The sequence below is a fragment of the Bidens hawaiensis genome, unplaced genomic scaffold (genome assembly GCF_021521415.1).
Source record: "Bidens hawaiensis isolate Kalapana, Puna unplaced genomic scaffold, B.hawaiensis_p1.1 tig00036368_1, whole genome shotgun sequence".
NCBI classification, from domain to species: Eukaryota; Viridiplantae; Streptophyta; class Magnoliopsida; order Asterales; family Asteraceae; genus Bidens; species Bidens hawaiensis.
In genome coordinates, this window is record NW_027505408.1 from 119,791 (window position 1) to 144,948 (window position 25,158).

General features: G+C 37.5%; 1 protein-coding gene across 2 annotated transcripts; it reads left to right on the forward strand.

Annotated features, from left to right (window-relative positions):
- Positions 1–9,083: 9,083 nt before the first annotated feature.
- LOC143612997 (serine/arginine-rich SC35-like splicing factor SCL28) lies at positions 9,084–13,487 on the forward strand. Of its 2 annotated transcripts, XR_013150037.1 has the most exons (7): positions 9,084–9,232; positions 10,907–10,984; positions 11,085–11,249; positions 11,333–11,394; positions 11,955–11,994; positions 12,857–13,085; positions 13,293–13,431. XR_013150037.1 is itself a non-coding variant. In XM_077086835.1 (6 exons), exons 1-6 carry the CDS (start codon positions 9,084–9,086, stop codon positions 13,465–13,467), a joined length of 669 nt encoding a protein of 222 aa, XP_076942950.1. In that variant the 3' UTR covers positions 13,468–13,487. The 2 variants fall into 2 exon arrangements, 1 of the variants encoding a protein (XP_076942950.1); XM_077086835.1 differs by lacking the exon at positions 12,857–13,085 and having other exon boundaries at positions 13,293–13,487.
- Positions 13,488–25,158: the final 11,671 nt, after the last annotated feature.

The following is a 25,158-nucleotide window of genomic DNA, read 5'->3' on the forward strand; positions in this document are numbered from 1 at the left end:
CAAGTAATATTTAGTAGGGGTGTGCATTGTGTAAAACCCGACCCGACCCGCGATACCCGCTATAACTGAAATATAAAGACCGAGTAAATGACTGATGTGAAGGTCGGGTTACGGTCTTGAGTCTGATCGGGTAACGGTTCTTTTCACAAATGACTGATGCCACAGATTAACAATTCACAGATTTCCATCTTTCAATCCAAGGCAATTCAATTCAGCAAGGATATCTGGACGATTTCATGGGCAAATACTCTTCAAGCAAACACAAACAACAAACAACTGTCAACAGGTAAAATCTATTAAGTTTATGTTGAATTTGGTCTATAATTCTACCTTTTTACCTGATTACTAGGTTGTGATTTTTCAATTTTGGACCAGAATTGATCAATAGATGTTTAATTTATTGTTTGATTTAGTATGCACTCCAAGTGTTCGATGAAATGTCTTAATGAAAACGTGTTTGATAGTTGTTGTTTCCTGAATGTTTCATGCTTGGTTGAGTTTAATTCTGCAACTTTTATTTAAGCTTTACTCTTTCTTCATATTGGCAGATAGCGTATGAACTGTTTACCAAGCTTATCTTAGTATACAAACTTGGCTTAACAAATATGGTTCATACTTTTCTTTTACACTTGTAATGTGCATGCTTGTTTGAGTTTAATTCTGCAACTTTTATCAAGAGAATGAACACATAACATATTTACTATAGCAATATGATAACAAAATTGCATACATCTCCTCCCTTAACGAAAACATAAATAATTTAGTCGACATTGGACTTAATCACTATTATTTCAAAGAAGAACACATGATCAATAACATTGGACTTATGCATTATAGATTTACAGCCGCTCCATGATATGCAGCGCATATTATTTTAGGGTTAGGGCCCACTATACATTATTTCAGGAATAGGAAAATCGGTCCTCGGGTTTTTTAGGTATTTATGTGTGGAGGACCGAACCCGACCCGATACCCGATTTGAGGGTATTTCTAAGACCGATTTTTGGTGACTTTAATTAGGGTCGGGTCGGCCTCGGGTTATTTTGGGCCGGTTCTTCGGGTTCTTTTGGGTCGGACCTAATGATGCACACCCCTAATATTTAGTGCGGGTCAAAATGGGCCCGATTCATAGTTGTCAATAGCGAATAGCGGTAAATAGCGACTGCTAGGTCGTGTTTAGCAATAAAGTAGTAGAAAACTTTATAAATATAAAAAATAGCTATTTTATAATCTTTATATATATATAATGCCAATATATGCTTCTTTGTTAGATAGTGGAATTGGTTTGTTATTTTCGTGTTGTTATGTCAGTGTATGCTTAGACTCTTTTTGAAACCCAAACCATATTTTTCGGGCCGGTAGCGTGAACTCAGTTTTGGTTTGGAAGTTAAGTTATGGTGGAAACTTAGGTAGTCTAATTTTTAATTATGGATCTGTTTTGAACAAGTTCTATTTTGATTTCAAGTGGAATTCAAAAGTCAATTTGAAAGTTGTTGAAAAAAATGAAAGGTTGCAGAAGGTTAGAGACGTGAAATTGCATATTGGTAGTCCACTTATGTACATAGGAGCAGTTTTAGAGTTCAGAAAGGCTATTTCAAAGTTGGAATCGTACCAAGTCATTAGTATTCTATCGAGTTACAAAATTGTTTACTTAAATGTTGTTTCAGGTGTGAAGAAGTCAAAACATTATGGGAAGTTTTTATCAGAAAGTTAACAAGTAAGTTCATCAATGATTTAGTAATGAAATAGAGTTGTTTTTTTAATAAAAAGTACATGTAGGTTGTGGGCTTTGTGAAGGTATTCGAAATGGTGGATCAAGCAGAATTTAATGTATAAAAGATACTGGTATGAGGCCAAATCTACTTAAATGGTATCATTAGTTTAAGTCTTTTAATATTTAAATTCAAGTAAATTTAGGGGTCTAAACGATTCAAGTTCATAGTAGTTTTTTAAGATCGAGCTCAGCCAGTTTTGTAATTTATAATTTAAGCTTGTTTATTTAATTACTTTTTACATTTTTCATTAATAATTTTTATACAAGATAATATATTTTATTTAAATTTCTAATTCCTTTTTACATTTTTTATTAATAAATTTTTATACAAGATAAGTGATTCGAGTAAAAATGTTCTATGATACTATCTAGCTGGTAAGTGATTTGAGTCGTTTAACCGGTTAGACCTGTTTCGTATGATTTTGACGTAGTAATTTTCTTGTGGGTTTAGGTTTGTATCCATGGAGTATCAAGGAAGCTGATCAATGCATTAAGTAACTGGACGGTTCTATTCTTGATGGTTGTGTCACAACTCATAGCTGTGGAGAAGGTAACTATCTCTTATTATTATCTCGTGTTCACTCTGATATTTGCTTGTTTGTTTCATACTTCATATATTTTGTATGCAACTATGGTTAAATAATAGTTTTCTTTTCAACAATATATGCATTATAGACTTTTACCAGGAGTTACTAAAAAGGAGGTTATTAGCATGAATAACTAAAAATCCAAATGCTAGGACAGATCAAACAACCATATTTACGTAAAAAGGTGATAATGGTCAAAGTACTTTGAAAACGATGAAGCTTGATCCCGTAAAAGTTAGGATGTTGTTCGAATTGTGGACTAAAGGTAGTAATTCATATTTTGTTATTCATGTTCGGCTCGAATTTTTTATTAACTACTAATTTTTACACTTTTTAGGTGTTTTGAGTGAATCGCTAAGATGAAGATCGGATGAATATTGAAAAGACACGTCGTTTGATTATTTAATTTGTTTTTTGTATTGTTTGGTTTGTTCAAGTTTGAATTGTTTTTTGTTTGGTTTGGATTAATGTTGGATTTTTCAAGTTCGGATGGACGGTTTGGGTTTTTCAATTTTGAACGAACGGTTTGGATTTTTGAAGTTTGAATGAATGGTTTTGAACTTTGGATGAATTGTTTTTTACTTGTTTGGATAGTTTACATGCAATTTTGTTTTAATTTGCAAGTTGCTAGCTTATATCATATATAATGCATTTATTGGATGAATGGTTATATTCTGTTTTGAATGAATGTACTTCAGTACTTCAATAGTTCAATCTGCAGGTGTGTTTCCAATTCAAATTAGCCATTTGCAAAATGTGTAAACTGGCCAGAATATGCAGGTCAGCAGGTGTGCGCATCTGTGGATGGCAGTACCGTACCATCACCGTCAACCGAAAGATACCGTTTGTATTCATATGACGTCTCCGCCGCATCGTGTGGGTTTCCCGCTAGTATATATATATATATATATACATACACTAGGCGGGTGCCCGTGCCATGCAGTGAGAAACGTAGACCTTGGTAATCATGTAATAAGTTTATGGGTGTTCGTTGTTCGGTTTGAAATCGTAAAACCGTGATTTCACAGTTAATTTTTTTCTTTAACTTTTGGCCAATTGTTTTCAATTTCCAAAGGTTATGTTTTGTTTTCGACGACAAAAAGAATTACTACCGGTTTGGCTCACAGTTTAATTTAAAACCATCAAAACAAGACCGCAAGCACCCCTACGTACGTAAAATGTTATTTTTTTAACTGAAAAAAAAATTATAACAATATCATACTCAAATTAAAGATAAAAATATGCTCGTTTTTATGGTGTAGTTTTTTTAAAAAAATATTAAAGTATGAAAAGGTTATTAAAGTTTAAAAATCATGGGGGTAATTGGGTTAAAAGTGAAAATTAAAATAAGATATAGGTAAAAGATTAAGGGTCATTATTGTAAATATTCTTTAAATTTACAAATCTTAATCACAGTTGAGGGGGCAATATTGTAACTATATTAAAAAAATTGAATAACACCGTGAGTTTTAATGTCAGAATGACTCTTTTGCTCTCATTCATGTTTGTATCATATGCAATATTACTTGTAAATCCCTTAAAGTGAAGCGTCTTAATTTGCCGTACTCTCCTCTATTATATATATACAGGGGAGGTTAACGTACAAATGAAATTAACGTGCTAAACATAAGAATCAAGTAGTAATTACTCTACTTGTATATAAAATTTTCACTATTTGATTCTCACGTTTAGCATGTTAATTTCATTTGTATTTGATCCAAACCCTGTATATATATATATATATATATAATGTTATGAAAAAAATAATTAAAAATAACTAAATAATATATATAATTTTATACATAAAATTATAATAGAAAAAATATATAAAAATAATTATAATTATATTAAAAAAAATAATTGATATATAGTAAACGAGCCGAGCTTAAGCCTAGTCGAGCTCGGGCTCGGCTCGTTTGCACCCCTACCTGTACCTAACCGAGCATTTTAGTACCGATACTGGTACCAAATATTTCTTAATTTCAGGGTAAGTACAGGTCAATATCGATACCAACCCGAGCTCATCTCTAATTCCTTTATCCATAAACTTTTTTCTTTAAAAAAAACCACATCTGATTTCTCATATCTATCTTTATTCAATCAAATAATACTTATTTGTTTTTTCTTTTATATTATATATTCTCTTTTCTTCCCGTCACAAAAAAATATATGGAATGAATATATGGAGTCCACATAAATATATATAGAATCACTATTTCTGTATGTCAATACCATATTTTAGGGCATCAAATGTGATGCAAAATATGATAAAAATCTCAAACTTTTCCTTAACTTATTGGTTAAAGATGATATAGAAATTCCAACGTGAATGCTCGAACCTAGCTTCCATTGGTCAAGAATCACCAAAGATTGAGGCTAATTATGATGGTTGGGTCGATTTTGAAGAAGAAACGTAGGGTTGAAATTCACAGCTTTTATACTGATTTTAGACTTGTTATCGCTGAAAAACTTGTTAAGTCTAGTTTCTTTATATTAATAGAACGCGAATAATAGATCAAATTTCAAACCATTCCAAACAATTAAACCAATATCTTAAACTAGACATTTGCATCTCAAACTAATAAACCGACCAGCATACTCATTTTAAATGATTCAATAAGTTTCAACCATTTTTAGCTCCTTGATAAATATTTCCCATGTTGGGTTCCTAACTAGCATTTTCTCTTACTTCAAACCTGCGTGTTCTATGTTTTCTTCTTGGAGTTATTTATGGCAATTTGTGTTGTCAATTGTCATACAAACAATCATCATAACCAATCGATGGGAAGATACCACAGGTCGGGCCAGAGCAGAAGTTACAGTCCTAGTTGTACACCACCACAGCCACAAGCACGCCATCGTTACAATGACTATCGAGACCATCGTTCTAACATTCAACATGGCCGCTCACTTGCTCCATTGGGCCTCCTTGTTTGCAATGTCTCCTTCGATTATGGGTAAACTTTTCATATATTACTTGCTTGCATATGTTATGATCCGAACCGCTTTAATATGTTCTGCTAAGGTTATTATTATGTTGTGACCTTGTTTAAGAAATCTGTTGTCCAAATGTAAGCACAGTTAATTTGAATCTAAAGACTTGATTTGCATATCATTTATGACCAAAATGTGAACTTTGTTTTAAAAATAATTACGTGTTCTTCCTAAGTGGAACCATCTTCTATACGATAAAAGCCCAAGTTTTGTTACTTGAAATATGACTGTCTAATATTTTGAAAAAACAAGCTATTGAGACTCAAGCATGATCTTGGATCTAGGTCTAGGTACTTTTTCCGAATCCATATCACTCGGGTCTCTTTCTCTTAGTTGACGGCTGGATTCAAGCAACAAAATCAAGGTCCATTGAGGCAAAAATAGTTAATAGGTTGGACTGTTGGTAGTGATTTTTAGTGCACGTTTGGTTGGTAGGAATATACGGGATTTCATAGGAATTGGAATTTAAATTCCATTCCTTTGGTATGTTTGATTGGTTAAGGAAAGGAATCTGAATTTGAATTACATTCCAGTGAAATCCTTCATCCCATGGAATTCATAATCCTTCACTTGAAGGGAAAGTCCAAGAATCTCACAAAATTACCTAAATAACCCTAATTTGTTGTTCCTACTTAGTACTTATCACGAGTCATCTCCACTATCACTAACCATTTCTCCGGCCACCACAACCACCAATGAAATTCCGGCCACCACAACCACCATCGAAATTCCGGGCACCACAACTACCAATGTAATTTATGTGAAATCTATCATGTCACTCTAGATCTGTCTTGTCTTTTATATCAAAATATTCAGACGACAATCGATTTTAGAATAAGAGAAGATAATAATTGAGAGAAGAGAAATAGATAGGTTGAAGTGAGAGAGAGAGAAGTAGGTGGCGGTGGCGGATGATGGGGGCCGTTGTTACCGGAGATGGCGGCTGGTGCCTTCAGAGATGAAGATAGAAAACATCTGATGAGTTTGTAACTTTGATTTATATTTTGACAGAATTACAAATTTTGTCCTTTAAAATAAGACGAATTACGGTTCGTGTCCTTTTCTAAGTTTCCTTGCAGGCGGTGTACTTTAAACTTTTTTTTCCTACAAGTTTTGTCATTTACGCTAACTGGGTTAGAAAAAGTCAGTTAAATGCCCTCACGTGAGACGCATGTGAGGGCATTTTTGTCTTTTCGTCTACCCTGCAACTTCTTCTTCCTCTTTTCTTCTTCATTTTTGCAGATCTCAATCCAAATCTAAGTAAGTGGCGGTACTTGAACCTGTCTTCGAATTTGTTTTCGGGTCACGTTCCTGCGACTTTTGTTTTTTTGAAGTCGTTGGTTGTTCTGTCGTTATCGAATAATAACGTCTCCAGCGGCATTCCACCCGAGATTGGTAATTGTTCCGCTCTTCAGGTTCTCGATTTGGGTTCGAACAGTTTGAGTTCCGAAATCCCTGCTGATGTTTCGCGTCTTTCCCATTTGACCGAACTTGATTTGAGTAATAATAATCTTTTCGGTGAAATCCCACCGCAACTTTCCGGCATTCCGTCCCTGAACTCCATTGTTCTAAACTCGAACCATCTTTCCGGAAACAAAATCCTCAACTCCGCCGGCAACCACCGTACACCGGCGCCGGAAAAAATGCCGATAACTCTTAACCTCCATTCCTTGTTCATTTTATCATCCACTTTAATCCTCATCATCTCCACACAATCAACGTCATCATTTCTCCAGCTTCCTTCAGTCTCAAACCCTAACCCTAACAATAATAACATCACCATCTCCGTCACCGCCTTCGGCGCCATCGGCGACGGCATCCACTACGACACCGTACCAATCCAGTCCGCCATCGACGCGTGCTCATCCGCCGGCGGCGGGCGCGTGGTGTTCCCGCCGGGGAAGTACTTAACAGCAACAATATGGTTGAAGTCTGGCGTGGTGTTGGAGGTGCAGAAGGAGGCAACGGTGTACGGCGGGACGAGGCTGGAGGATTACCCGGCGGAGAGTGAGCGGTGGTACGTGGTGGTGGCGATTAACATGGTCTCCGGTGGCCGTTAGTGGTGTGGTGGTGGTTTAAACAGAGAGAGAGAGAGAGAGAGAGAAGGGGGGGAGAAAGAGAGAGAGATCTGCAAAAATGAAGAAGAAAAGAGGAAGAATAAGTTGCAGGGTAGACGAAAAGACAAAAATGCCCTCACATGCGTCTCACGTGAGGGCATTTAACTGACTTTTTCTAACCCAGTTAGCGTAAAGGACAAAACTTGTAGGAAAAAAAAGTTTAAAGTACACCGCCTGCAAGGAAACTTAGAAAAGGACACGAACCGTAATTCGTCTTATTTTAAAGGACAAAATTTGTAATTCTGTCTTGTATTTTTTAATCTAAGGGCAGGTTTTGTCTTTTTAGTTGTTCTTTCAATTCAATTCATTAACAAAAGTTATAACCAAACACCTTAAGGATTTTAAAGGAATTTCTTAAATTCCAATTCTAGAACAATTCGTGAACCAAACGGCCCCTTAAAAATATCGGTCAATAACAAAAAGTGAGATTATTTATTTACAATTTGCATTTAAAAATATAAACAGGTTATTAACAAGTCTCTAACATGTTAAGATACGAATTTAGACAGGTTTATCTATTTAAGTCACAAAACATGTTAAACCCATACGAATTTAGACAGTTTGGACGAATATTCTAAATCTATAATATATATAAACGAAAACCCAAAAATCCTATGTGTCGCAATGTGGTCGCTCCCCTCTTTTATGAAAGCCACCAGATTTCTTGATTTTTAAATAGAGGCATCTCATTGATTAACCCAAATTCATATGTATGGGTCTTACAAAAACCAGATAGCTCTTAAACGGGTTATAACATCTCATTAAATTAGAAATTAATCTTACCAATTATTTGATATGAAAATCCTACAAAACAGGAATATACTAAAATTTAATATCCAATTTAAAAATAAAAAGATATTACTTATTATTAATAAACAATTTTTTAGTAAAAAACATAAGCGGGTCATAGGTTACCAAATCCAGATAGCTTTTAAACGAGTTATAACATATCATTTATTTATGAAAGCCTTTCATCATCAAACGCTAAGTATATTATTAACTTTCTTACAATAAAGAAAATTAAAACCCAAAAAATAAATATTAAAAAACGAAAAATGTAAAACAACCATTCTCTCAAGCCATCAGATTACTTTATTTGTAAATGAAGGTTTCTCACGCATTTGACCCGAATTCACGGCACCAAACGCAGATAGCTCTTAAACGGGTTATAACATTTCATTATTATTAAAAAATAATCTTATCAAATATTTGATATGAAAATCCTAAAAAACAGGAATATACTAAAAATTAATATCCTATTTTATTTTAAAAAAAGATATTATTTATAATTAAGAAACAATTTTATAATAAAGAAAATAAACGGGTAATGAGTATCACTAAACCCAGATAGCTTTTAAACCGGTTATAACATATCATTTATTTGTGAAACCATTTTATCATCAAACCTCAAGTATATTAATTATTAACTTTCTTATAATAGATAAAATTAAAATCTAAATATATATATATAAATATTAAAAACGAATAATGTAAAACAACCCCGTAATACGGATGATAAAATCTAGTAATAATAATAATAATTAATAATATTATATTAAGGGCAATTTGCGTCGTCATTGAAACAATCACCACACCGAACCAAACTAAACTATGGGAAGACATGGCAGGTCCGGGCGAAGCAGAAGCAGAAGCTACAGTCCTCGCCGTCGTCGTTACGATGACTACCGAGACCGCCGTTCCGACCGCCGCTCTCCTCCTCCCTCCGGCCTTCTCGTTCGCAATATCTCTCTCGATTCTAGGTCAACTTATTATTATTATTATTATTATCATCATCATCATCGATCAGTTAGGTAATTATTAGATTGTTAAAATTAGGTTTTAGAGACGACTATAATCTGATTTTGTGGCATTAAGTTTGTGATGATGAATGTGCATACGCGAAACTTATTGTATCCTAGAAATACAAAATTCAAACTAACGTATTCTAAAAGCAACATTCTTAATCCAAAACATAATCACCTTAATTATTAAACATAAAGTTAGAGCACTTGAGATTATAATAATAATAATAATTGTTATAAACATAGTCATCCCTCAATCCGCGGTTTATTCTGATAATGCCAATGAAGCATGAGTGAGATTTGTTGTTAGTTACAACAAGACTTTGTAAAACAAACCATTAACACAATGAATTGAACATAAAAAACAACAAAATTATAAAATTTAAATTTAAATGTTAGGTTGGTTGTTACAAATAAAGTATTATAAAAATATAAAACAAACCTTTAACTAACGAACATAACCGAACGTCCACGAACACAAATGAACGAATGCAACCTCTGTTCATGTTCAACAAACAAAAGTTCTTGTTCATGTTCGTTCATTTATTAAATGAACTTCCCGCCGGACGGTTCACAAACTGCTTGCTGAACGCTTGGTTCGTTTACAGCCCTGCTGGCCTTTTAATTAAAAGTACACTATGCAATCTAATTTGTTTAAATAATTAAAATTAGTATGCTAGGCTCCATTATTTCTCCTTTTTGGTACATGAAACAAACAACTATGTTATACACATGAGATATAAATAGTTAAAGTAGTCGTATTAATGTTTGATGCTTGTGTTAACCACGTCGTCACTAGCATGCTTAACACAATAAGACCTGTTTTGCAGCTCTGTGTCTATAACGAGCAGCATATTTACTCCAAACTAGTCAGGCTACCTAAATCAGGGTATGCTGAATATTAATAACATTCTTTCGTGAACTCAGTCTGAAGACAACTTCTATAAAACCTGCATTGTAAAAATGCTCACATGAAGTATTTTCTACATTACTATAATAGCCTAAGTCAAGCTAATGGTTGGTTTAAATTCGTTTTTTTAACTGATCGAGTACACTCTATTGAACCCAGTACTAACAGGTTCGTGATTGTATACCTGTTTATGTGATTCTTTTCAATAGTCAAATAGAAATTTATGCTTACTTGCTTATAGCAAGGGAAAATTTATCAAGCATGTGAGTGTTTGCTGGCTTTAGTGACCTTTTAAGGCTTGTTCTGAAACTTTAATTTTCAATTGTGTCATTTATTTGTGTTGTATTTTTACATTAAGCAGTAGGGCTGTAATAGCCTCTCCGGGATGGGCAGAAATAAAAGTGATTTTCAATGTTTTGCTTATGTACAACTGCAAAGTAAGAAACATTCTAATTGGATTAGGTAGACCATTTTTTAGTCACTCATTAAATGATAAATCACTACAAGTGACGGAGATACGCGATTTAAATAACGGAAAATCCAATATTTGAAAATTGTATCTAGTTTGACCATTATGAACAATTTCAAAATCCTTGTAGACAAAGCCAATCATCAATTCCCAACCATGGGGCGAATGAAATCGGATACGTAAATCAGTTAATAAAAGAGGAGAAAAAGCTTTTATTGTCACTTAAGTTTGTTAAGTAGTTTTGTATGTGCAGGCCAGAAGATCTTAGAATCCATTTTGAACGTTTTGGTCCCGTGAAGGATGTCTATCTTCCCAAAAACTATTATACTGGGTATGATCTTTTTCGCTAGTAGCTAACAAGTATATTATGAAATATCCCATAAAAAGGTAGTAGTTTATTACAATGATGATTATGTTGTTGATAATTGCAGTGAGCCACGTGGGTTTGGTTTTGTGAAGTTCCGTAACCCTGAAGATGCAGCAGAAGCTAAACATGAGTTAAATCATTGTGTGATTGGGGGGCGTGAGATAGCTATTGTTTTTGCTGAAGAAAATAGAAAAACTCCCCGTGAAATGAGAACAACTAGTCAGATGAGGTCACTTTTACACACCAACAATATTATCCTAATGGCTGTTTAATGTTTTGCTCTGTTCTGATTGCTTTTGTATTCTTCTTCAGCGGGCGTTATGGAGGAGGCTCGGGTGCTAGGCGGACCCCACCTAGGTTTTCTAGACGTCGATGTTAGTTTCACTTGAACTATTAGCATTGATACTATTTTCCATTGAGATGAAAAAACATCTATATGGGATGACATCACAATGTTTTTATGGACATGTCTCTTTAGAGGTGGCAGTTTTAACTGGTTTAGTAAGTAATAAAGGGGTTGATGTGGGTTATGATTTATCTCAAACGGGTCAATGTGTTCATATTAAAAATCAAGTTAAAAAGGTAACGTGCCAAATGGTTAAGTGTAAGTTTTCATGCATACAGCTTCGTAAATCTATTTCTTAAAAAAACTTAAGATTATTATTGTACTAGTTTGACTTTTGTATTTATATTTAGTGGCTTAGTGCATTATTTGTTTAAAAAATGGACCCAAAAAAAGTTTACCATTAAGTGTCAACTCACTTTAAAACAACTCATTGGCCTGTTATTCAACCTGTTCAAACAGCCCATTATGCCACACTTAGGCATTTTTTTGTGTGTAGTTCAGGATTATAATGTTACATGCTACTTTGTTTGCTTTTGATATTTTTCCGTCTCATGTTTTTGATATCTTTATTTCTCTCTTCTAAAACAGCATATTCTCGCTCTTTATCACCTGTCAGGCGTGACTTCAGGTTAGGATCATGTTCATCTTGTTTTTTTTTGTTTTGTATAATTTTGTTGATTTGTTGGCTGGTTATGTTTTTAAAGTCTTTAAGAGGGTAGATTAAAATACGCTTTTTAAATTAGCTTTGCATGTCAGTTCTCATTTTTGTTTGGAGATTTTATCTTTTAATCAGGCGATAAGTTCCGTGAGAGTAGCTTTTATTAAAGCTAGACATAAAAAGTTGAATTAAGCTTAAGCTTTTCTAGTTCTTCCATCTCAAAGGAGTTTCTACTTGAAAGTGGAATATGTGTGGAAATTACCGATACCGGCGTTATTGATCCATATAGCTTGTTATTTATTGTTTGATCAACTAACTTCGACTTCATGCATTTTTTAGAGTTCTGGCTCATGGTTTAATTTTACCTTGCATACTTTAATTTGAGAAATACTGTATGGTTTTTGCTGTTGGAATTGAAATAATTTATTATGTAATAGTGCCAAAGCAAATGAATGTTAAGGTTACGTCTGTTCATTCCCTAAGTGCGTATGATGATGAGTGACACTAGATTAGAAGCACTATCTTGGATTTTATTTCCTCGTAGGAAACAAAATACGCTAGGCTAAGTTAATTTCAACTCATATCCGTAACAGGATTTTTCTATTATATTTTGTCATTTGTGGATTTGCTGCTTGGTCCGAAATGTTTTGTTTTGAATGCAGTTGTTAATTTCTGCTCTATGGACAAGACGTTTTTCATCAAATTTGAAATTGGAAACTAATTCATTTGGCATACACTTTGAGATTTCTGCTGCTTACAATTTTGCAGTCTTGAAACTCATCTATATGAATGTATGAAGTTTAATAATATATTGCTTTGCCTATACCAACAGTCAAGAAAGAAAATAAAGATTAAAGTTGGGCCCACGAGATTCGAAGTTTATCAGTTCTGTATTGCTAAAGAAAGATAGAATATAGAGATTGAGATGATAGCTGCAAAAGCTTTCCAATTCCAGTTTATTGATCATCACAAATTGGTTGTAAAGATCTTTAGTCGCACCTGCTTTTGGAACAAAAGTTAATCTATAATCGTCCCTTTTTTTACCAACTGTTCGGGTAAAGGTAATAACTAATAATATCTCTAGCACAATGTTTGTACAACCCACAGAAATAAAGAGTTAGGGTTGTTTTCTTCAGCTATAGTTTCTAAGTAGATTAAATACTATAATCCTGCTTGCAACATGATTGGCTTTTATTAATGAAAATATGTTGTTGATATGGTACCAAAATTATATGATGGTAATTTATGGGATGCGATATTACATGCAGTGATAGAGGTCGGAATGAGTATTCAAGGTCACCGCCACCTCATGATGACAACGATGCCAGAACATACAAGTCTAGACGTGCAAGTCCTGGGAGAAATGGCAGGGTGTCGATGTATACAGACCAGAGAGGCGGTTCTCATGAAAAACTGGAACTGTCGCCTGCACAAGACTGGTAGTCAAATGAGGCGCCGTCTGGTGGTGGGCGGCTTTCAAGGTCTAGGTCTCGGTCTCGGTCTCCTCCACATTATTAGTCAGTGGCTTCTATTCAACCTCATGTTTCAGGTATTTTAAAACTTTGATGGTTGAACGTCTTTTGAGTTTTGTAAAGAGTTTTGCTAAGAATTGATTTCTGTAATTTCTGTTTTTAATTACTATTGATCTGGTGAGGCATGACATGATGACTAGAAACTTGTCTGTCAATGAATGATCTTAGTTTGGAAAACTAGTTGATTTTATGAGTTTTGCAAGTAGCGTGATCAGGGTGTAAAGGTGACAAGCCGAGTCCGAGCTTATTAATAATTTTTCAAACTCAAGCTGGGTCAGGCTTGACTGTTTATTATTAATTAATTAATTTATATATACAATAATTATACATAGTTATAATTATAATTTCTGTATATAACAAAGTATATGTCATAGTTTTATGCATAATAATATTTGTTATTCAGTTATATATTTATTATATAAAATAAAAATAATTTATATGTATAACTTTATAAGTGAAAATTCTTGTAAAAGGGCGAGTAAAAAAAAATATTTGGTATGTATAAGTGAAACTTAGATGTCTTCATCTGAGCTTTTAGCAAGTTGATCCTGAGTAGCTGCTCATTAACGGCTCAGCTCAGTTCGTTCGCAGCTGTACGTGTGATGACTTAATTGTTGAGTGTGCATTCTGGGTGACTTTCTTTTGCAGGTGAATGGTGTTGATAGAAAGACGTGGCCAAAATTTCCCATTCAGAAGGTTAAAAGTCGTGGTCTGAACTTTGATACAATTGCTTCTTTTTTGCGTCTGGAATGCAATGTTATCTTACTTTATATGCTTAATGCAGTATGCTAAATTTTGTTTCCTGTTTTTTTTTGTTATGGTATTTTTTGTTTATACTCGTAGATATGAGTTTGAATAAGAACCGCTAAATATTTGAGAATCGGTGATCACTTTATGAGTAGTGTTGAATCCGCTTGATGAAAATATTTTGTGCTTGATGGCATATTTGCGACTATCAAAAAAACATATAGTGTATTAACGATAAACACAACATAATTTTTACTTTTTAATAATCTATTCGCTAACTAAAATATGTGTTAGTTTTTACTTTTTAATAATCTATTCACCAACTAAAATATGTGTTTTTACGCTTAAGGTTTTGGACTCTTTAACTTCAAAAGTTGTTACCTTTAAAACTCTCCAAAATACAAAATATTAAAATGACTCAATCTGTGAGAGAAATAAAAAGTAATCATTTTTTTTCAAGATTTCATAAAGCCCTCTAAAGCCTGTTGGCGGATATAAGTTTTGAATAAAATCCGTCGTCTTTGATGAGTTTTGTTTGAGTCAATCAAAACCATCCACTTGTTTCAAATCCGTCTTAGCCGATGAGTTTTGATTGGAGTTCGTCTTCATCGATAAGTTTTGAACGAAATCCGTCTTCGTCGACAAGTTTTGAACGAAATCTGTCTTGGACGACAACATTTGAACCAAACTTGGTTATTCTTCTTTTTTAATATTTAATTATCATAATTAATTTTACTCATATTTAATTTTATTTCTATTATAACTTTTGAAATATAATATTTTAAATAAATTTCGAATATACCGTTGAGACGGACTTATTTTTATCTACGTGCCGATATAAATTTTACTCAAAACCGAGTTATGTCAAATTTATATCGAAACGTTCAATAAAAACTTGACCCGACTTGGTTTTGAATACAATTTATGTCGGCACGTAGATAAAAGTAATCACGTCTCAACAATATATTCAAAATTTTATAAAACTTTATATTTCAAAAGTTATAAAAGAAATACAAAAATATAAATAAAAATTAATTATTCTAATATAATATTAAGATAAAACTTGAAAACTTCTAATAGAAATTAAATTTGGTTCAAAAGTTGTCCGAGAAAGATTTCGTTCAATACTTAGCCAACTTTTATTGGAATTTGAATTTGGTTTAAAAGTTGTTGTCTGAGACAGATTTCGTTCAAAACTTGTAGTCAAAGACAAATTTGAAACAAGTGTTGGTTTTGATTGGCTTAAACAAAACTCTCCGCCAACGTGTTTTGGAGAGACTTTATGGACATGTAAATAAAAAAAGGTCTATTTGAGAAATCTCTTTTCTAAGTGTGATATTTTAGAAATTTTTCCTTATTTGTTGTGTAAATTAAAATTAAAATCCATCTCCCTTCTTTCCTTTGAAATTTCATTTGACACTTCTGTTAATTAAAATAAACATTGAGGTTGCAGACAAGTAACTAACTTTCATTAATGAAAAATTATTGAAAGTTATGAAGAGTAAGGTTTTATGAGATAATTATTTCTAACATTTTATAATTTGGTTGTTGGTAAGTTGATTGTCTTTAATCATTCAAATATAAATCAAATCGAGAATTTTAATTATAAAAAGACTGCAGAAGTACGGATTCAAACTGGATAGTTCAAATCTATGTTCCACATGTAAGATACACTAAATCCCCGATGAGCTCAGATTCCAGCTAACTTCCTGCAAAATAGACACAGTGAGTCTCGTCACGGGAAGGACAAGATGGGGGTCTTCCTGTAACCACCATCCGGCGTGAGAATAAATACTGTACTGTGAATGAATAAGTACCAAAAGTACAAGTAATTGCTCTGATCGTGTGAGAGTGAATGAATACCTCATGAAGATGATTCGAGTATTTATAGCCGGGGATGGGAGGAAGGTGATTGGTGAAGTTGTTACTGTCAAGATATTCCATATCTACCTGAATGGACACGTATCGCCTGTCTATAGGATATGACAACCTGAACCCGTTTGGGACGGTTACCAGGTTATCCAACTGTAATCCTTTTATTGGCTGGTGTCACTATCAGGGAATGTTGGGATGATCTTCTAGAAATGGTTTGTTACAACTGCTCTTCCAAGTCACGTGGGAACCTTGCACGTGTGAGTTTCCTTATGTGGCCCGCGGTTTTCTTCCGCAGATGCTCATTGGTAATCCACGGGTTGTGTTGGAGACCCGCGGGGTGAATCCTTTAGTCTGCGGGTAGTTTCACTACCCTACATCTATAAGTCCCCCAAGTCCATTAATTCTTCTGCACAATCGTGTCGCGGGTGGAATTATGGACTCACTGCTCTATTCTGGGCGTGAGAGGCATCCTTGTCCGCCGATAGCTTCAGACTGGGGTTACTGTTTAGGGATTTGAGATGTGATGACTTCAATCTATGTGCCGTCAAGCGTTATTTTCGAGATGTCTGCACGTATTTTTAGGTAACTAGTTCAAAATCATTTTGTTTTTGTCAGTTCCCACCTAAGTCAATATCTGACTGGATAATAACTGGTGATGAGCTGTTCTCCTTCACATCGCATTAATTGCGATGAGTATGTAATGGGGTGAACGCTACTCCTATCTCTTCACTTGCAAAAAATTTCTAGCGATTCATCTTCTTTCTCTGCATTTCTTTTTCCTACATATCATCATAGCTCACTGTGAAACGTATCGTGCCGCTCTAATGGCTGGTGGTAAAAGAGAGAATCCTCCATCAACTGTTGAGAACACGTTGATAAACTGGAAAGAGACTTCCAGGACATCGTTAACCTGTACGGGCTAGCTCCAAATTGGGGACCAGAGCTTCCTGCTGCCGGTTCTACTGCCAACAGGCCTCCACCGGGCAAGATTGCCTGGTGAAATTTTCACCACCGCAATTTTAGGTTGCCGATTACAAAGTTCGTGAGCCGCTTCATAACGCTGACGGAAATCCATATTTCCCAAATGCATCCTTTTGGGCTCATGCGGCTACGCCACTTCGAGTTTTACTGCCAAGCGTTGGAGGAAGCTCCTTCTGTGGAGCGATTTTAGGCTATTTACAAGCTCCAAGCCTGCGGGAGCTGGTTCAGTTGTGCTGTCATGAAGAAGTCGATAGGGACTGAGCCCTTCGCAGTGCCCACGAGTGGAAGAATAAATTTTTCTGGATCAACGAAGATGTTATCCCGAACGTCATGGTGCATCGTTCATTGACCGAAAAATTTACCGATCTTACCATGGTTGATTCCCGAAATCAGTCATGGTATGATAACTTAACGCGGATTCCTACCCCAATGGAGCTGATCCCGGAGTCTGCGTTACTGTTGGTAGGAATGAGCTGCTTGTGGCCATTCCCGGATGAATTCTCTTATTTTTCCAGGGATGATGGAAGTAAGTATCTTCTCTTCTTCTTCCCTTCTCTCTCTCTCTCTCTCTCTCTCTCTCTCTCTCTCTCTTACATATGTTTTTGTTTCAGCGGATGGCTCTGTCTTCGACGTCCTCGTTCCTACCATTTTTGGGAACATGTTCCGCCGCTCGCTTGAGGTTGGGAAATTACCCATCCTTGAGCAGACCAAGGAAAACTTCAACTGCGTCTCAAGCCAGTCGTCAGCGATTCTGTCTACGCTCAAGGTGTATGCATCCTAAACCCTCGCCCTCTTACGATTTTGGATCCAAATGGGACGATTATCCTTTCATCTAGTGAGGATTCTTCTGTTAGCGAAGGATCATCGTCCCATGATTCAGAACTTTCGCCATCTGATTACGCGGGGGTTTTTTGTGCTATTTCAGATCTTACCCGCAAGTGTAAGTGGAGGTATGATGGTGCCAGCGGGTCTAGCCACGGCGAGGCCTCTGATCATGAGGATCCTGCCGGCGGGGAAGCTTTAGGGTCGCTTAGGACCAACCTAAAGCTCCCAAGAAGGCCAAGAAGGTTCGCCTCAGTGAACGAACCGTTCAACATTCTACCGCGGATCCCACATGTATGCGAATCTTGTAAATTGATTCTCCCTTATTGCTTTGGCTTATCATTTTATATATTGACAGATCTCGCTGCGATAGTTATTACTAAGTCACGTCCTTCTCCTCCGCCTTAACCGCAGCCTCAAGTCTATGTTGGTGAAGATACAAGGAGGGGCTCTAAAGAAGTGGTGACGGGGACGGAGGATGCGCCTCGCTCAAAGCCTGTTAAAGATCCCTCCGTATCCGTTGGGGGAAGGAAGGGGGGGGGGCACAGGCGTCTTCCTCTATTCAACGAGAGGGTCCCTCTACCTTCCTTCCCTCTTGGACTCTTTGCCTAGACACGCTATTTTCAGATCTTGATGCGTGGCAAGAGTTCTTTAATCACTACCTCCCTCCCCCCTGCTGAACGTGAATGCTAGCATGCTCGCTCTCGGGATAACTTGACCAAGAGCTTCAATTATCACCTTACCAACGTCGTGTCTACCGGGAGCAAGATATTTGAAGGATGGGTGGTGGGGGAGAGTGACCTGACAAAGGCTGCCCTGAAGTTGAAGCTGACGGAGGAGAAAAGGAATGCTTCTCGGGCGGAGGCCCGGGGGAAGGACGCTGCCCTCCAGAAATCCACAGAGACAAACGCTAGGCTGGAGGGTCAGGTCTTAGTACAAACTGGCCTCCTCGCCTCCCAGGAGGAAGAACTTCAACGCTTTAGGGCTGAGATCTCGGAGAGGGATGGACGGATCTTTGATTTTGAAGCCAACATTACTCGCCTCTTCGAGGAAAATAAGAAGCTGAAAGAGAAGGATGAGAGGATCGTTGCTGAGAAGCATTGGCTTCTCAAGTATGGCTTTCCCCATGTATCCAATCCTTCCTGTTTTTTATGCTTTTATTCGTAATGTGTTAACCATGTTTTCGTTTGGTACAGGTTATTGACCATATCAAGGATAGTCTTGAGCTTGGGGATTGTCTAGCTAAGCTCCTCATCCGCTCGTTGCGGGCTGGCCGCAAGTCTGAGTTTGAGGAATGCCTAACTATGGCCTGCGAAGGTCGTCCATCGTCAGAATTCGTGCTTCATGGAAAAGATGTGGAAGGCGAGTACAACACCAGCCTTGAAGAATTCGATGATCTGACCATCGCAATAAAAGACTACATATAGACGCACCGCCGCGAGGAATGATGCGTGACAGATCTGCGTGCTCATCTCAGAACCCTCTGTGGCAAGTCGAAAGAAGAGGAAGAAGATTAGTCGTAGGGTTTTGTACTTTGTATCTCATTTTCCTTGTATATATAATGTAATTTTGATTTTTGATGAAATAAAGTTGCCTTTCCTTCTTTTGCGTATCACGTTGTTTGTTTGTTTGTTGTGTCCTGCTTTTTAGGATAGAATAATTTTCCAGAATAATACTTTATCCGCCTTATCCATCAAACGCGTAATTGTATCTTTTTCCTTATCATTTATGTAACCGTTTGTCTATCTCTGATGCATGTAATCGTATTGTTTTACATCATTGGTGTGTTTGTCATAATCATTCAGTTCTTCCTTGTTATCTTGTAACTAGGAATACGCCTGATTTTTAGGGAACGATGGGACGTAACTGTGTTAGTCGAGGGGTCTGACAGGTGTACAGTAGTGACGGCTGTCATTGGGAGATGTTTTGAAACTTTTCACTTTCCCGCCTTACGTGTCATGACGCCATTGGTCCTTTATTTACTTTTACTGGGTATCGCATTAATCGCGATCAGTATGAATATAGATTAGCCTTTCACTTTATTTACACCGATTCTTGTTTTTCATCTTCAACCTTTCTGATATTCCATTCTCTGAATCCTAATAATCATCATTGCTTGATGTAATCAATTTTTGGCTGACTACATGATGTCTACAAGACTGGAATATTCTTCCATCGACCGTATTCCGATTGACTGGGAATAACGAGATTTCTGAGATGTTGTCAATGTTTACGGGCTTGCTCCTGAGTGGGAGCCGGAGTTTCCTACTCCTGGATCTACAGCCGACAAACCTCCTTCAGGGAAGATGGCGGTTTATGCCAAGTATTTCTCCGACGACAATATTCGATATTCGATAACTAGGTTTATCAGAAACCTTATTACTGGGAATATGGTCCACCTTTCCTAGTTACATGCATCAGGGTTGATGTGCATGCACCAATTTGAGATTTGTTGTAGGGCGCATGGCATCATCCCGAAGGTGGATAAGTTCACCATGTTTTATAAGATGCATTGCCGTGGTGGATGGAACAATTGTCTGCCCACCAATAAGAAGACGATTGGACTTGAGGTGTCTTCTGGTGACCCCAATTGGAGCAGCAAGTTCTTTTGGATTCGAGAAGATGTGGTCCCCCTATCTATGTCTCTGCACCCCACTGACCGACCACTTCCTTCAGTTCCTGGAATCGATTGTCCCGAGGGGCTGGCTTGGTACAATCTGTTAATTGGTACACCAATGCCCATGCGTCATATCCCTGAGGCCGCCTTGGTGTGGGCCAGGATGAGCCACTTATGGCCGTATCCGGACGCCATTCCTTTCATCCGCAAACCCGACGGGTGTAAGTGTTTCCTTATTTCTTATTTATGTTTGTTTTTTATGAATTCCTTATACGTTCTCATGTGCAGATGAAGGGAACCTTTTAGCGGTTCTTGCTGACGCGGGTACCGGGAACGATGCAACATTGTTCGCGGGACAGGAGACAATTTACAATCCTTTAAAAAACTCAAGATTGTTTCCTGTTTCCGCGGGCTATCCGCCGAGAGCCTGTAGTTTCTGAGGCTATGTATGTGGCAGGTATTTCACTTTTTGCTCTTGCAGCTTATGTTTGTTTTCATGGTCATTTCTAAAATCATATAATTTACAGCTGTTGGCCGCAAGAGGAAGGAGGCCACTGTTTCTGAGACCTCCCAGGTGGCGGGTTCTGAGAACCCGTGTTCTGACCCAACTCTCGATCCGTCGCCCAAGAAAACGGAGAAGACTCGTCTTTGAGATCGAATCCATACTCTTTCACAAGACCTTCCAGGTATATTCCACATATCCACTTCTTGATTAATGTGTGTATTAACCATTTTATTGTTTGTATCAGGTCCTGTACATCGGCCATCAGCCACCCTTGTCAATCGGGATTCCATTCCCGTTCAATTTGTTCCTACTACCAATCCTTCCTCTGATAAGAGGAAGGCCCATGAGGATGTTGGTCAGGGATCCCAATCTGACCCTCGGGTCCAGGACATGGAAACTTCTTCCTCGCCTGCCTCACCCTAGTATTGCAAGGGGGTGATGATCACACGGTTCATTCTTCTAGACGCCCGCCCCCCTTAGTCTTCTCGTTCGCATTTTCAGGGGATGCAAGGGTCCAGAATCTGCAAGGTACTGCACATCCACATCGACCTCAATGGAATCTTACATGGTGCTCAAGGTTTATCGACCCTGAGACCTGTTTTCAATTTCTAAGTGAAAGTGTTCCTCTTGCGGAACGAGATTTTCAACGCGACCGCGTTCACCTGTTGCTTGCCAATGCCCATTGTATTATTCGGCAAATCTTGTCTCAACAAGTCAAGAGATCTATCTCGATTGGATGGCAATGGGTCATGATTGGGGAATCCAAGAAGACATTATCAAGGATCTGTGTGACGAGAAAGAGAAATATCGTCTTAAGGCTAACACTGCGAAGTGGAAGCTGAGAGATGCTGAGAAGGCCATGGAATCCGAGAAAACCTGGCAAGCGACTGCGGCCAAAGACTGGGAAGAGGTGTGCAAGCGCCAAAACGTTACTCTATAAGCCGCACGCACTCAGACTCGCGCTCGCGAGGCCGATCTTGCTAAGGCAGAAGATGCCAAAGCTGCTTTGGAGGAGCAACTTGCAGTTAAGGACAATGTTATTACCTCATTGCATGCTGTGGCTACAGCCAAAGATAATATGATTGAGGAGCTCACGACACACAATGCCCGACTTATTGGTGAGCATGGCGACCTTAATCAAAAAGCGGAGCAAGCTCTTAATGATAAGGCATGGCTTAAGAGTCATGGCCTTCCGTTGGTATGTGCTTTCTCACACTTTACTTTGGTCTGTAATTTGCCAGAAATCATAATTATTGTTTTTTCGTTTTCAGACCATCACTCATATTCATGAGGGAGCGGATCTGGGAGATTTCCTTGCGCGTCTTTTACATGCGTCTCGCGAATTTGGGCGTAAGGCAGGCTTCTAGGAAGGGGTGTCCTTTATGCAGGAAGGACGTTCTTTGGAAGAGTTTGTGTTACATGCTGTGGATACCGATGCTAAGTATGCTACAGAGCTGCAAGCTTTTGACGATCTTCATTTTCGAATTCAAGATGCATTCAAGGGTTTGCTCTTCAAGATGATGGTGTCCAATAGCTTCGCGACTACCTCCATGATGAAGAATGATCTTTTTTTTTTGTTTTATGATGTAATTATTTTGTTTTTCTCTTGTAATCCCTTTTTGGACATATATATGACATGGGTTTTACATTTTGTCTTGTTGATTTCTACAATATAAATGTTTGCATGCTAACCCGCTATATATTCAAAATACAGGATTAACAAGTAACCCATTGGCACGCAGGCTTACATATGTTATGTATAAGAAATAAAAACTATATAAATACAAGCAGGTCAATAAAGATAACTAATGACAATGAGAATACGGTGTATAACTTTGTTTCATATTATAAAATGACTTATACTATTAGAAAATTGGTATGCAAACCAAAGAAGAAAGTGGGGGCGCATGCCAAAAACATGGCACACAGGCCTTTACAAATAACATTTCTTTAATTGTGCTACATTCCAAGTTTTGGAATTAATGTCCCGTCTGTTTTCTTCAGTTTGTACGCGCCTTTCCCAAGTAGGAGCCAACTTTCTGGGTGACTCGACATTTGATGCTTCATTGTCCCGGAATACGTAGTCTCCTTTATTAAACTTGCAGATTTTTACTCGCGTATCATAATACTTTTGGAGTTGACGTTTATATTTACTTTCTCTTATTGCCGCCATTTCCCTCTGCTCTTCCAGGAGACCTAAGTTTAATCTTAACTCTTTTTCATTATCAGTAATTAAGAGTGTTCTTGCGGATGAGACCCCAATCTCCGTCGGAATCATGGCTTCAGTTCCATATGTCAGGCTGAACAATGTTTCAGAATTGCTTGTCTTTTTATGGGTCCTATGAGCCCACAGGACATGTGGTAACTTATCAATCCATCCCGTTCTCTTTGTCCCTAACCGAGCCTTAATCCCGTCTTTGATGCTTCGGTTGGCTCGCTCCACTTGCCCATTGGCTAGTGGATGTGCGACTGAAGTGAAGACATGGGTGATGTGTAACTCTGATAGCCACTCTTGCAGACCCTTATCCTCGAACGGGGCGCCATTGTCGCTTACTAAGGTTTGCGGGAGACCAAAGCGGCATAATATGAATTCCCAGAGGAATTTCTTTATGTTTGTTGCTGTGATTGTTGCCAAAGGTTTGTCCTCTACCCACTTAGTAAAATAATCGATCACGACCAATAAAAATTTAACCCGCCTAGGTGCTTCCGGGAATGGCCCCATGATGTCGACTACCCAATTTTGGAACGGCTAGGCAGAGGTTACGGATATCAACTTGTTTTGTGGGCGGAGTATGTGTGGCACATGCCTTTGACATTAGTCGCATTTTCGAATTTCTTTTACCGCGTCCACATGTATACCCGGCCAATAGTACCATGTGTTCATTATTTTCACTACTACCATCCTTGGCCTGCTTTTAGTCCACAAATTCCTTTGTGGATTTCCCTTATCAAATAATTGACATCTTCTGCATCTACACATCGGAGCAATGGACCAAGGAAGGACTTTCTGTAAAGAATTTCGTCCTGGATTTGGTAGTGCAACGCCTTATGGCGAATTTTTCTTGCTATGGCTTTGTCATCTGACAGGTTCCCAGAAGATAAATATTCCATAATCGGTGTCATCCATGAGGTTTTCTTGGTCTGAATAACTGGGACTTGATACTAAGGGACAGAAGAGCTATCCAACACCTCGATTCGTGCGTCTCTACCCAAGTTTTCGAAGCTCGTGTATGCCAATTTACTCCATGCATCTGCGGTCGATTCTTACTCTTTTTGATGTGAATCACTTTGCAGGATGTGAATTGTTGCATAAGGTCCTTTTCCTGGGAAAAATATGAGGCCATTAATTCATTCTTTGCCTCATATGTTCCCGTAACCTGCCCCGCTATGAGCAAAGAATCCACTCGCGCCTCTAGGTGACATACACCCAATTTCTTGGCGATTTGCAAGCCTGCCAGAAATGCCTCACACTCTGCTTCGTTGTTGGTACTTTTAAAGTTCAACTTTATGGAGTATGTGAACTCTTGTCCGTCTGGTTTGACTAGCCTCAAGCCTGCTCTTGAACCTTCTCCACTGGATGCCCCGTCAGTGACTAGAGACCATACTTGCTTTATTCTGGCGGGATGGGAGGTTGTTGTTCGTGTAAGCAGTCTTTTACTTTCTCACTTGGGACCTCAGTGAAGAAATCCACCAACACTTGGCCCTTTATCACGGGTCTAGGCTTGTATTCTATAGAATGTTCGCCCAATTCGATTGTCCACTTGGCCAATCTCCCTGACAATTCTGCCCCAATACATTTTTTAGCTTAAAATCTGTCAATACATTGATAGGACGCCCTTGAAAATGCCTTCTCAGTCTTCTCGATGCATATACCAGAGCCAATATCAGCTTTTCCAACATTGAGTAGTGGGTCTCAGCATTCGCCAAAGTTCTACTCACATAGTTGATTGGCGTCTGGACGTTTTTCCGGTCTGTTAACAAGACTGCCCCTAATGCAATGTCTGTTGCGGATAGGTATAGCGTGAGAGGTTCTCCTGCATGTGGTGCAGTTAATG